The sequence below is a fragment of the Podarcis cretensis genome (genome assembly GCF_951804945.1).
Source record: "Podarcis cretensis genome assembly, chromosome: 3".
Classification (NCBI taxonomy): Eukaryota; Metazoa; Chordata; class Lepidosauria; order Squamata; family Lacertidae; genus Podarcis; species Podarcis cretensis.
Genome location: NC_137172.1, coordinates 102,765,352 through 102,778,320, shown reverse-complemented (window position 1 = coordinate 102,778,320; position 12,969 = coordinate 102,765,352). Strand labels below are relative to the sequence as shown.

The window sequence follows — 12,969 nt, the reverse complement described above, 5'->3', positions numbered from 1 at the left end:
ACCAAAAACTACCTAGGAGATAGTGTCAGATATAACCAAAGTATGGAAGTGGCTTGTTTTAAGGAAGTTGATGTGCACAGTGAACTATAAATCCCTGAAAATCCTTGGTTCTAATTACATGATGGAGCCCCTCTCCCAATATCTGCATTCAGATATGAAGTCAGGGCCCTTAACATGCTCCCACTGAGGAACAAAACTTGTGGGTGGTAGCATGGTCAACAGCCGTCTTGGTTATGACATCCAGTTTCTGGAATTTCCTCTTCTCTAGCTGTGTAGTGGTCCCTCGTTACAAAATTTTAGGAGTTGCTTTAAAATGTCGTTTGGAGATGTTAGGCTTATGGGACAGAGCAAGCTGTTCATGTTTAATGGAATTGGGATATCCACAATGGTCACTGTTTTTATCTTATGTATTTAATATCAGGTTACAGTTTTAAAACTTTGGTATGTTTAATAGTATTATTCAATTTGTGTGTGCATTTGTGTGCATGTGGATGCACAATATATTTGTAAGAACACCCTGGAATCTCATTCGAATGAAACCAGGTTGAAAATATAAACACCTAAATATTTTTAACATTCTATTTTGATAGTCTTTTAATCGCTCGGCCTTTTGGCTAAGATCAAGTGTAGTAGTCTTTTAATGCACTTTCTACTGTCTAAAAAGTGCTCAGTATAACTTCTATGATCATTGCCTTGTGTGACTGATATTTACCAGTAATTGCCAAATGTAAGATGCTTTCCATAAAAAGTTCCATAGCATAAACAATTTTCCTTTAACAATTCTGTCATTTCACTTATTCATCCCCTCCAATATTTATTTTAATACAGATTGCGTATGTTTCATTTGATAGCTCGAAAGCCCCCTTTTGCAATATAATAGTTGTCAGAGTTCCTACAAAATGAAAAAGGTACAATAATGAACACATTTGTGGCACATTTAAGGTCTAACCTTTCTTCTGACATTGCATTATCTTTCTGTAATGCTGCTCTTGAAGTGAAAATAAAAGAGCAATTTGCATCTGAAGTGCACCATCATTCTCCGGCCATTGAAAATGCCAACTCAAAAACCAGATCAGCTTCTTCCTAGCTGTCAGTCAATAACAATTTTAGGCTCCAGTTCTAGACATACTGAATGAGGGTCTAGTCCCACTGAACTCAATGGGACTGACTTATGAATAACATGTATATGATTACACAGTATCATAGTTCATATGGACAACCCATATGACAACCACCCATTGGTGTTGATGGTGGGGAGGATATACTGAGCTGAATAAATCTGAATGAAGGGGAGAAAGGGGAGAAGGAGAGAAAACAGTTCAACTATGGCAGCTCTGCAATATCAATAAACAAATTACATGGAAAACTAGTTTTTATTGACTTGGGGCTGGGGAAAGAAGAATTACCAGGAAAAGGAAAAAGAAAACCTATGGTAGAGAAAGGTATCCTGTATCCTGATGTCCCAGTTACTCAGTTAAAGTTCCATTTATTTCAGGGAAATTGACGTCTAAGAAAGTCTGTATGCACATGAGTGTGGGTGAAGAAGGGTCAGGCAGAATTAATCCTCCAAATGCACTGTTGCATTTGCAGAAGCAAAAATTATCAATTTTCAGGGGTAGGCTACTAAAAGTTCATAAGTTGTTGTGAGGTCTGTTTCCCTAAGCTTTGTTTAACTGTTTATTTCCATTTTAAACTATTTTTTCACTATCAGGCTGTGAGAACCTACTCCCACTGCAAAAAAACAAAATTAACAAACAGTTAAAGGAAAGGAACAGCTTAAAGAAAAATAGCCAATGGCAAAACAATTGGCAAGCAGCCCCATGGACCTTACTAAAACAAATAAAAATGGCTGCCCTTAAAATTGGCCCGATCTTGAACTGAAAAACAAAATACACCATATGAAATCATATTTTACCAATATGAGACCATATAAAACCATATTTAAATATTTAAACAATAATTTAACTCAATGTACATTTCTAAATATACTGGATTCTAAATGCACTGGATTCTGGAAAAGATGAACAGCTTTGTACTCTATTGCATAATTCAGAGGAGTGCAGAGTCTAAAGGCTACCCATACATAAAACAATACAGAGCATGGATCCATAATATGAACCTATGATGTAAGAGAAGAGTTACTAGAGACATCAACAAATTCAAATCCAGCTTTATGGCAGGATTTACCTGCTTGCTTTTGTGTGAATAAAGGTTTTGGAAAGCGATCTCTTCCGTCTCTATATAAGGGGCAGGCTAGCAGATAATGAGTGTCATCTTCCATCTGTGGTTGACCACAAATACAAAGTGTGTCTGTGTACATGACCTGGTTGCAGTGGCCATCCAAGACTGTGGTGGGCATCACTTGAAAATGCAACTCAATAAAGCCATTTCTTGAGGTTAGTGAGAGTTTGGTCAGTTAACTAGCTCTAAAATGCTCTGTTCTCAAGCGTGCATACTAAGGGGAATTTTTTTGCTGTTTCTAATTAGTCTCCAGGTCCCTTGTGGATTCTATCCAGAGGAGCCAATCCCTTAGATGAAACTTATTCAATTTCAAAGCAGAGCTCAGTTCTAGAAAATAATACCCTAAAACATCTTGACAAGCTGCTTTCCAGAGTTGGTTATCATCGAATTCCATATAGCACAGCACAGGAAAATGCTCAACAGGCATACTACTAGTCTGTCCTTGTCTTAATTGTTGGCCATCCAGGTTCTGTACAAAGAGCTGCTAATATTCCTGATGGCCCAGAGTATAGCTTCCAAAATAAAAAATTCTGCAGAGTTTCCAAAACTTTAATGGAGTTCAGAGGAGAGCTCCAGATTTCAACACCATAGAAAATCTGAGTAAGCACTTTGCCACCAAGTTGCTGGAAATGAGAGGTGACTGAGTAGATGAGACCACATTTTATGCCTCTTGGGTTTTGGGACAATAGTAGTAGATGATACCTTTCAACAGCTTTGTCTTATATCTTTCAATTTATTTAGGCAAAATGAAATTAAAGTTACTTAGCTGCGGTAGAATTCAAACCACATTTGCCTCCACATACTGGTTTTCATTGAATTCAGCTAGATGAACCCTGAATACAGCTTTGTTTTTGAAAATGGTACTTGCCAGAAGCACTGTGAGTTTATCTAATTATCGGAGATCTAAAAAGTAGAAGCACAGAGACTATCAGGGGATTTGAACAGATTTTGTCGTCTTGACACTTGTTTTACTTAACATTCTAAGTTTAATCATTGAGGAACGTTCTATCATGCCTTTAAACCTGGCAAAATATGATAATTTTCATGCTAAAAGATACACAAGGGAACCAAAAGGTGCATGGAATAAGCAATGAATCCCTAAGCAACATGTTTGGCATATAAACAATTTTAATTTGGGATATGCCTTTATAACTATACCGAAAAGATGTGCAATGAGCACTTGGGAGTCACCGCTATTAATAAAAAAGTGATGTTGTAACTTGCCATCTGCTCTTATTTTATAAAAATCTCAAGTATCCAGTAATCAAGTAACTTTCAAATGTCTGCTGGGAGCTTAGATTGACTGAGACTTGTGCTTGAAAGGGATTTGGGAGCTGAAATAGAACCAAATGCATGGCCATATTTGAGGCAGAAAAAGCTGCTGAAGTTGATATTGTCCCAGATCAGGAAATAGGTTGGAATTTTTGTCTCGCTGATTCACCCCTTTGAGATTGTGTGAATGGCTTAACTAAACCTGAATACTGGAGAGTCTGTTGAGAAAAGTACTCATTTTATCATAACTGGTGGTGATGGTGGTAAAAATGAAGCACGTTTGTGGGGAAGTTATAAAAGGCACTTTATATCTGGGGGGGGGGAATAGCTCTGCTATTATTATTTGATTGTCCAGATATGGATGTATATCACCAAGAGCTTATTAATAATAATAATAATAATAATAACAACAATAATAATAATAATAGAAGCAGTGTGACTGGAAGTAGTCAAAAGGTGAAACCGATTCACTGTTAAACACTGGTATAGCCACATGCCACTCCAATCTCTAACAAGATTCTGGGGGTTCCAGGTGCTTGCCCAGGGTCATGTTTCCATTGTGAAATCAGGACTTGGTGGAGACTGTAGCATTTCAATATATATGGTTCATTTTACACCTATATACACCAGGATCTACATGGAGAGGAAGAGAGTCCATAGCATTACATCTCCAGAATACCTCCAATAATAATAATAATAATAATAATAATAATAATAATAATAATAATAATAATTTTATTTATACCCCGCCCATCTGGGTGGCTCCCAGTTGAATATTAAAAACACAATATAGCATTAAACATTAAAAACTTCCCTAAACAGGGAATGTCTTTTAAAAGTATCATGATTCACAATTATATTGGCAGGCCGTGTCAAAAATTATGAAACCAATATCACAATATGGACTTCAAATCAGTTTTGGACGATATGTCAATATATTACCCAGCCCTTGTGCCCACAACAGTTTCTCTTTGCTTCTCTCATAGCTTTAGCAAGCTTAGAGCCAAAGCAGTAGTCAGTTACTGTTCCAGATTCCACCCGCGGCCCCCCCCCCCAAAAAAAAACAACGAATGGGGGTTGAAGCCTGCAAAGTTAATACAAATATGTGGTTGGTGCTTTTTTAAAAAAATGAGTTCTGTTGTCCTCTTATCGCCACTGTAGTTTTGCCAGCAATTTTCTGTGTAGGCAGAGAAAGTAGGTTTCTTCCTGCTTTACATTTCCGGGTCAGCTCTATGGCTCTAAGAGCAATTGCCTTTTTGGCTTTTAGTGAAGTTTCGAGCTGAGGTTTTTGTACTCTTTCCTCCTAGTATAACAGTGCCATGTGAGGGCAAGGATGCACACTTCCAATCAGTCTGATTCAAAGGTTGCATGTCTGTTGCATCCTCCTTGTTAAGTTGTGGGTGATCTATCAGACGACACAGCGATTCTTCAAACAGCTCTTGTTTATTCACAGGCCAGAACAGAACTGAACTGAAGGGTTCAGCCAGCCTGCTTATATAGAGCTCCACTACAATGCAACTGTAACAACTTTCTGTAACTATCCAATCACTGAACTTCACTTTCAATCCCTTATTTGCATATGTGGACCTGAACTATCTACAGTATCCCCCTGCTGGCCCAGGATGAGAACTTCAGTACATAATACTCCTCACACCGCTCTGCCAGCTCCGCCCCCCCCCCCAAAATGCACCCAGGGCCATTGCCCCAGTAGCCTTCCCCACACACACTACGCCCCTGATAAAGGCTGCCTTTGAGGCCAATCTCCCTCACCCACTTGGAGCTAAGGCCACAGGCAATGAGGGTGATGCAGAAAGTCCACCTACTCACAATTGTGCTGTGGCCTAGGGAAAAGAGCTATGTATGCCTCTATTTCCCACAGGCCAGGGATGGTGGGCACTGTAGTGGCTGCAATTTTTGCCTTACATTAATGTTTGTTCCCACACCAATAGTTGTTTCCTTCTGCGGGTGTTTCATTGGTTTATACTTTAAGTTTAACCTAGTTCAAACCAGCCCTTGTGCCCAAGTCTTTATTTGGCCAATTTTTTTTTTTTAAAAAAATATTTGTTCCAAAGGTGTGAGTAAATTATTTTTTTGACTGCTTCCCTTTGATTTGCTCCAGCAGTATCCCCCATTCGCCCCCATATGAACTGATAAGCCATTTGAAAAATTACCTGAGTTCTTGCATATTTTTTTTCTGGAGGAATTTTCTGATCTAATCTGAGAGGAGCTTTGAGAAGCTAAACCAGCATCTACAAAGGTTTTAATTGAAATTGAGAGCTTTTGAAAGTGAGTACAGTAGCTGTAATCGTAATATTACCCACTTTTGAGAAGGATATATCTGTGCTCCTAAGGCAGAGATAACTAAAATACTATGCAGAATTTCAGATATTTTCAAAATGCAATCCTTCAATTATGCTAGGTGACCTGACAATATTGGGTGACAATTTAAATTAAGGTTTGAATAAAATGTCTTCGAGCACAATGGAAGATGGAATTAATGTTCCCTGCCTTATGAATAAATTCACCTTTCTAATAAGGTTAAATAATTGGATGATTATGGATGTTAATATGACAGAGGAGTCTTTCCAAGAAAATGTATTTTCTCTGGGATATATATGACGGTATCTTACTTCTTATTTGAACTATCAAACTCCAAATAAAATAACTTCATTTCCAACAAAAGTTTATTCACTTACTTTTTTAAAAAAAGTTTAACCTAAAAAATAAGATAGAGGTGAAAGGCTAAAGTTGGAGTTTGCGTTCTCATAGATAATAATGGGTTAAAAAAACCCATTAAGCACAATATAGCTAGGCTGATCATTTTTATTTCTCATTTCTTTAAAGAGACCACATGCTCATTTCTTCCATTGCTTGATTTTTTGACTGGATCACTTCCTTAGACCACTGCTTTATAGTTTCATAATCACATTTGGAAACAGAGAAAGGTTATGGCCTGTACTCACATCTGAAAGAATTAAGTGATGAGATTATGGAAGGGCATATATGATACATACATACATACTTTGGACTTGGCTAAGTGTACCCAAATACGGAAAATAAATTGATACAGTGGTGCCCCGCAAGACGAATGCCTCACAAGACGAAAAACTCGCTAGACGAAAGAGTTTTCCGTCTTTTGAGGTGCTTCGCAAGACGAATTTCCCTATGGGCTTGCTTCACAAGACGAAACGTCAGGCGAGTTCTTGCGAGTTTTTCCCCTCCCCCCCCTTTTTCTAAGCCGCTAAGCCGCTAATAGCCGTGCTTCACAAGACGAAAAAACCGCAAGACGAAGAGACTCGTGGAACGAATTAATTTCATCTTGCGAGGCACCACTGTAATTGGTGTTAGAAGCAAGATACTGTTCTATAAAGAGCACCTATAAAAGGAGTTTTCCAGAAGAAATACAACTGAATGACGTGCAAAATGCTTTCAGAATGGAGGTGTGCAACAGGTTTTTTGGGTATGTTCATCCCATTATTTGTTCATTTTCAAATTTGCAGCCAGTCTGCGAAGTTGAGCGCAGTAGGACAGGTGCTCTGGGTGTTGGTTCGGCCCTATCCTCCGGTGAGGCATCTACGGGTCTGACATTAGCTTTTGGGGATACAAAGGATACAATCTTCTCTAAGGAGCCTTTGATGTCTCTTATATATTTAAAGATATAGTCCACGGTTTTAGCCACTAGGTCTAACGTGGTAGAGTGTTCAAATAGTAATTCAGAGAGATGGTTTTCTTGTTCTCTGATGCAGTCGTCCGCCTGAGTGGGCATAGTTGGAACCTTTTTAGGACCCTTTGGTCTCATGATGGTGTTGCTTGAGGGGTTAGTGGGTTGTTTAGCAGATGGTTCCTTCGGTGAAGTTTCCTTGTCAGTTATCTCTGCTAGTGGAGAGAAGCTATTCGAGGTCGGTATATTAAAAGTATCCTTTGTTTTTCCATAAAAGAATTCGCTGATTTTGGTTTGCTTAGTGAGAGGCAAACATGCCATTTCCTCTAAGTCCTCAGCTTCTTTGCAGTGTTTTCCAACCCCCCTCCTCGCATCAGCAGGGCTGTCGAATTGCTGAGTCATCTCTCTCTTTACCTCACTCTTCTATCTTCCCTAGGTATTTCAAAGAGTCGAGAGAGTATTTTCCTTGAAAGTATCCTGTTCAAGGGGGAGTAATGTGCCAAGGGTTACTGACATAACACTAAATTATGCTCCGTCTGTGCCTCCAAACTTGTGGTGGAAACAGCCCATGAGTCTTCCTGTAAACTCTTCGCAATGTGATAAGATAGTCAATTCAGCTTTAAACTTCCAGGAAGAGTCAGGAGTACAGAAGGTGAGATAGAATGCGGTGGGATGCTTAGATTTATCTAAGCTCAATGTTCATTAAAATAGTCTTTAAAGGGAGTAAGAAAGAATAAAAAGATAAAATCAACGAGCTCACGTTAGTAGAGTGCTGGTCGCCATCATACCGGAAGCAGCCTCCCATCCCATTATTTTAGATACTCAGTGCTGTTTTTGCTTTGCTTTCATTGAAACTGGATACATTTTGTAGATTATTTGTTTAACTAAACGTATGTTTCATTTTCACTGGCTACCATTTTTTTAAAAAATTACTGCCAACTTTCAAAAGGTAGTGTACAGGAACTACCATTAAAGCAGTCACATAGCATTTGAAGTATACACACTTCATTAAAAAAAGTAGTTTGTGTCAAAACAACTTCAGTATTCCTTGAAATCAGATGAAGTAGACATATTGGCTGTTGTTTGTCAATAATACAGGTCTCAATGGCAGACATCATCCTAGAGGTGGAAATATTTACTAAAACAATATAAGATCAAGATATAGTCACCATGGCACTGCATAAATACATCCTGAAATTTAGTGCAGCATGTGTGTCTACGAAATATATCAAGTCAATAGATATTAAAAAATTATACACCTCTCAATATTAGCCACCTGCTGTCTCTTCAAAAATAATCAAGTTACGTGGATAGAAAAATACTAGACTGCTTTGAGAATTTGTAGTCCGTGTTACTGATAATGAACTTTGAGGTCTGTTGGGATGTGCCTTTGAGCACAAACAAAACATCTGGTCATTAAAGGCCTGATATCACAACAAAGAAGACAAAAAGATTCAGACTTTGGCAGGGGTGCCGAGTTGAACTCAAATACCTGGGGGGGACTCAGGTAAGGCCCAACCTGCATAATCAATCACAAGACACACACACAAACCATTTGAATGGCAACACCCATCAAATTTGTAGGAGCCTGGATCCCTCAAAAATTTTATTGAGGGGGGGGCAAAGGGACTTCGGCCCCTAGTAGTTGGCTCTTACAGTCTTTGGTAATGGTAGCTTATTATGTTAATGCTATAGTGTATAGTTCTGACTCAAGCCTATTATTTCAGGCAGGCATCCCCAAACTCGGCCCTCCAGATGTTTTGGGACTACAATTACCATCCTCTCTAACCACTGGTCCTGTTAGCTAGGGATGCTGGGAGTTGTAGTCCCAAAACAGCTGGAGGGCCGAGTTTGGGGATGCCTGCTTTAAGGCTACTTGTCCTACAACTTTTCTTTGCACAGGTGTGCACTAGTATCACAGTTTGCCAGCAATGTTTGAAAATCATACAAGTGCCTTCTTTGCTACGTGCACACTGTTGGGAAGTCATATGTCAGGGGACTGCCATCGGAACAGGGAAGGGAAGCTGAGGGGGAGTTGGTTTACAGGCAACCTCCGAAAATCTTGCAAAGCAGTTCCTTTTCCTGTGGTGGGGAAAGCCACACCTCCAGTGGAGAAGAGAAGGGACCAGAGGATGCTGCTGGGAGCCTCAGCACCACTCCTGGTCAAGCCGGCCAGGAGGGAAGCATGCCTCTTCCGTCGCCCACCCTGCGCAGAGGTGTAAAATAAAAAGAAGGAAGGAAAAGGCTGGGGGTGACTAAGCTATTATGTTGGGGGAGGACCCGGAAACAACCACTCCCGGATTCTGCTAGTGGTTAAGGCAGACATAAACTTGTGGTACTGCACTGTAAATAGTTTTGCACCAAAATAAAAACCTGTAAAAGACAGGTCGGAGCCCTGACTGGCTACTCATGAGCAACCACCATTGCCACCTGACATCATAATTTCATTTTCACATGGAGTTGATATACATGGGCTTTTCTCTCTAGCAGTGTATACTTCTGTCGAGAATCCAGTATTGTGTGACCCAACTTCACTTTCTGCTCCTACCCATGGGGCACATGGGGGACTGCAGGGGTGAGGAGAGGAATGAGAAATCTTGTTAGGCAAGCTGAAATATATTCTGCTTATGCATGGAAAACATGGGATAAAACTTTCTGTAAACTACAGTTTTGGAAGAATTTGCTAACAATTATAGTTCAAAAGATTTCTGGAACATACATGTGAATATTTAATGGAATAAGCCATTGTTGGTGACAGAACTGCATGCCTATCCAGTCAGAAGTAAGGTCCTTTATGTTAAATGGAAATTACTCACTGCTAAATGTGCATAGATCTGCAGTCTTTGAGAATTAATCCTCCTTTGCTAGAGGTTGCATACCTTTTGATTCGGGAATGCTGTTGTCTGTGTAGGTGGGTTCCCACGAGGCAAGACACAGTAATAACAGCAAGAACCTTTATTGACCTAACAGAACTAGACAACAGAGGCAAAGCAACTGCTTATATACATTCCTGAAAGCCTGGGCCACTCCCACTCCCAACATGATTGGCTATCTAAACTTTCAAGCTGTGAATCATAACTCAGAGTTTAAGGACCAATGACAGAGGCCCAAATCCTGAATTGTTCTGTGATTGGATATCATGTATCGAATCAGAACACGGGCTCAGAATCCTTAGTCCAGACTCAAGCTCAGGCAAACACAGACCACTGAATACATAACAGGAGTTGCCACATGATCTACATAATAATATTTACCTCTCTAATGCTCATGAAACCTCCCTAACTGGTTTTGCCTGGCCATCTGTTAGATATTCTGTACCTGTAATTTCTGCATTGCAGCAGGTTGGATGAAATGGCCCACCCAACTCTGCAATTCTATGACCCAGTTGACATTAACCACATGGGTGCATTTGTACATGCTTACCTACACAGACTGTGTGGGCATCTTTCCATATGAGCAGGTTACCATGCGCAGAATCTCCCATGTGTTTCAGAATCACAGCAGCAACTGCGCCAACAGCTTAATCTAAAAAAATGGGCAATTGTGTTTTCACTAATACCACCTATTTCTAACTTCACAGTTTATTAAGACCGTCCTTTTTCAAAGAAAAGTAAGCAAAGAAAAACTATTTGAACATGAATATTTTAAAGCCTTCAGATTTAGTTCTATTGTCACCTTGCACTGTGCATTCAAATAGAGATAGTTTTCTTGCTTGGTTTTTCCTGTCTAGATATAACTCCTGGATTAGGGACAGTTTCACAATATGCCACAATGGAGAAGCTACCTAAAATGGTCTATGCAAGGCAGTTTCACATACTAAGGGGGCTATGTGCATCCTTACAACTTATCATGGTTCAGTTTCCTCAGAAAGGTATATTTAGGATATATGATTTATTTACACATATATGCAACCGGCATGGTTCTTCCTTTTAGCTGCCCAGCCTGCAGCCTGCAGCTTCTTACTTCTAGTTCACACACAACTCAACTCTTGCCTTTGTCTTTCTAACCACCAGTGAGTTGAGGGAGGGAGGCCCACCCATTTTTATCTAGCACAGAGCCACTTCCTTTGTTACCTTAGTGGCCCATACTTAGAGGGCCATTACCAAGAAACTTGCTATTCCAGCAATTTGAATCCTTGCCGGAGCCAAGAATTCAAAGGGACTCAGACATACAGCATAACTGCCCCCTCCTCTCAACTCACAACAACACTTTCGCTACTCTTTTGTGGCAATATTTTCTGCACCAGCCGGTCATATTCAGTGCACATGACAAGTGCAAGAAGTGCTGCTTTCAGAGCAATGGGTTTCATGTGCTTTGGCACAAAGCTAAACATTTGACAGTGTCACTTTGAGAATAGGGAGCTTCGACTGCCTGGGTTCGCTCAAGAAGGAATGAAAATGCAAAAGCACTATCCAAACAGCAGCACAGGCAGCAAACCAAAGAACAGTGGCTATGGGCAGTAGTGAAAAGTAAAAACAAACCATCATTAATTGTTTGGGGAGAGATGTTGGCTCCATCCCCCAAATCATTTCCAAGGTTAGTATCCAAACCTGTAGTACACTCAGGCCAACATTAATTTACACGCATAGACACACACGTAGACCGCCCTGCTGGGAAGAGAGCAGAGCAGAGCTTAAGTCCTCTTTAATTATAGTCAGGATGAAGGGTGCCCCCCCCCCAGCTCAGATGTGAAGTGTGCTATTAAAAAGTTTTCAAAAGATTTAGAAATATCAGTGGAGTACCTCCAGATGCTTTTTCAAGTCTTCAGATATTCATCAAAGAAGAGGCTGCCAATATAAACATTTAAATGATGCTCTTTGGGAGTTTTGTTGTTGTTGTTGTTGTTGTTACAATTAATAACAAATACTGTGGTTTCTTTTTGTCCCTTGCATCTTGCAGGCTTTCTGGATTTCAGCTGCCATCCTCCATAGTGAGCACAGGATCAATTATGACTCTCTGCTTCACTACAGACTTTGCTGTGAGTGCTCAAGGATTCAAGGCGATATATGAAGGTAGGGTTCAATAACTATTTTTTAATGATCTATTGAAGAAAGTTGGGAGGAAAAAAATGTTTTGAGGATGTATACAGAGTGGTTGGTGAGCCTGTTTTTCCTGTGGATTGACCTGAATCCCAAATTTGAAGGATTATATTTTGTTTATTGGAGTTACCTGTCTTGGTCATATCTGTACTACAATATATTGGAATAACATGGTAAAAATTTGTTTTCAGTGAGTGGACTAGACTGGTGTTTATTCAACCCCTTGCATGTTTGTTTCACCTTTATCTTTATATGGATTTGGTTTATTGTACATGATGTTTTCTGAATTCTGGAGAACTTGATGGATATGCGTAGACTCCTGAATATGCATTCAAAAGTTGGTGTGTTTTCTAGGCACTGATTAATGTGCTTTTTCAGTAGGAGCGGGGAGTAATTCAGATTTATTTTTTTTAAGATACCACCACTACTATGATGTGCAGTTTCTATTCTGAGTTCAGATTTTCATAAATCTCTTTCCCCACGGGGGTAAAAGAGTTAAAATCATTTGCACAAGAACCCTACAGCTGAAAACAATGGAATTATTCCAAACTTAGTAGAGAGTGAAACTTGTGGTCATTCATAGCAGAGTTTGTTTTGCTTATTTGATTTAGAAAACAGCTTGCTTGTTTCAGAAAATGTTTGGCATGATAATGTTGATATTTGTTGCTCTGCAGTTGTTAGGCATTTGATTCTGAAGTTTTGTAATGGTTGCCGGTCTACATTTCCTGGTTGAAGTTTGTGTTTGCTTTGGCATGG

The 12,969-nt window shown here is 39.6% G+C and overlaps 1 protein-coding gene across 2 annotated transcripts in view; it reads left to right on the top strand.

The window, feature by feature from the left end:
• CSMD1 (CUB and Sushi multiple domains 1) overlaps positions 1 to 12,969 on the top strand; it is a 991,444-nt gene that overhangs the window by 298,709 nt on the left and 679,766 nt on the right. For both annotated transcript variants that reach the window (XM_079969603.1, XM_079969602.1), the window contains exon 3: positions 12,074 to 12,186. In XM_079969603.1, the coding sequence (XP_079825729.1) occupies positions 12,074 to 12,186 (113 nt within the window). The remainder of the gene's footprint in view (positions 1 to 12,073; positions 12,187 to 12,969) is intronic.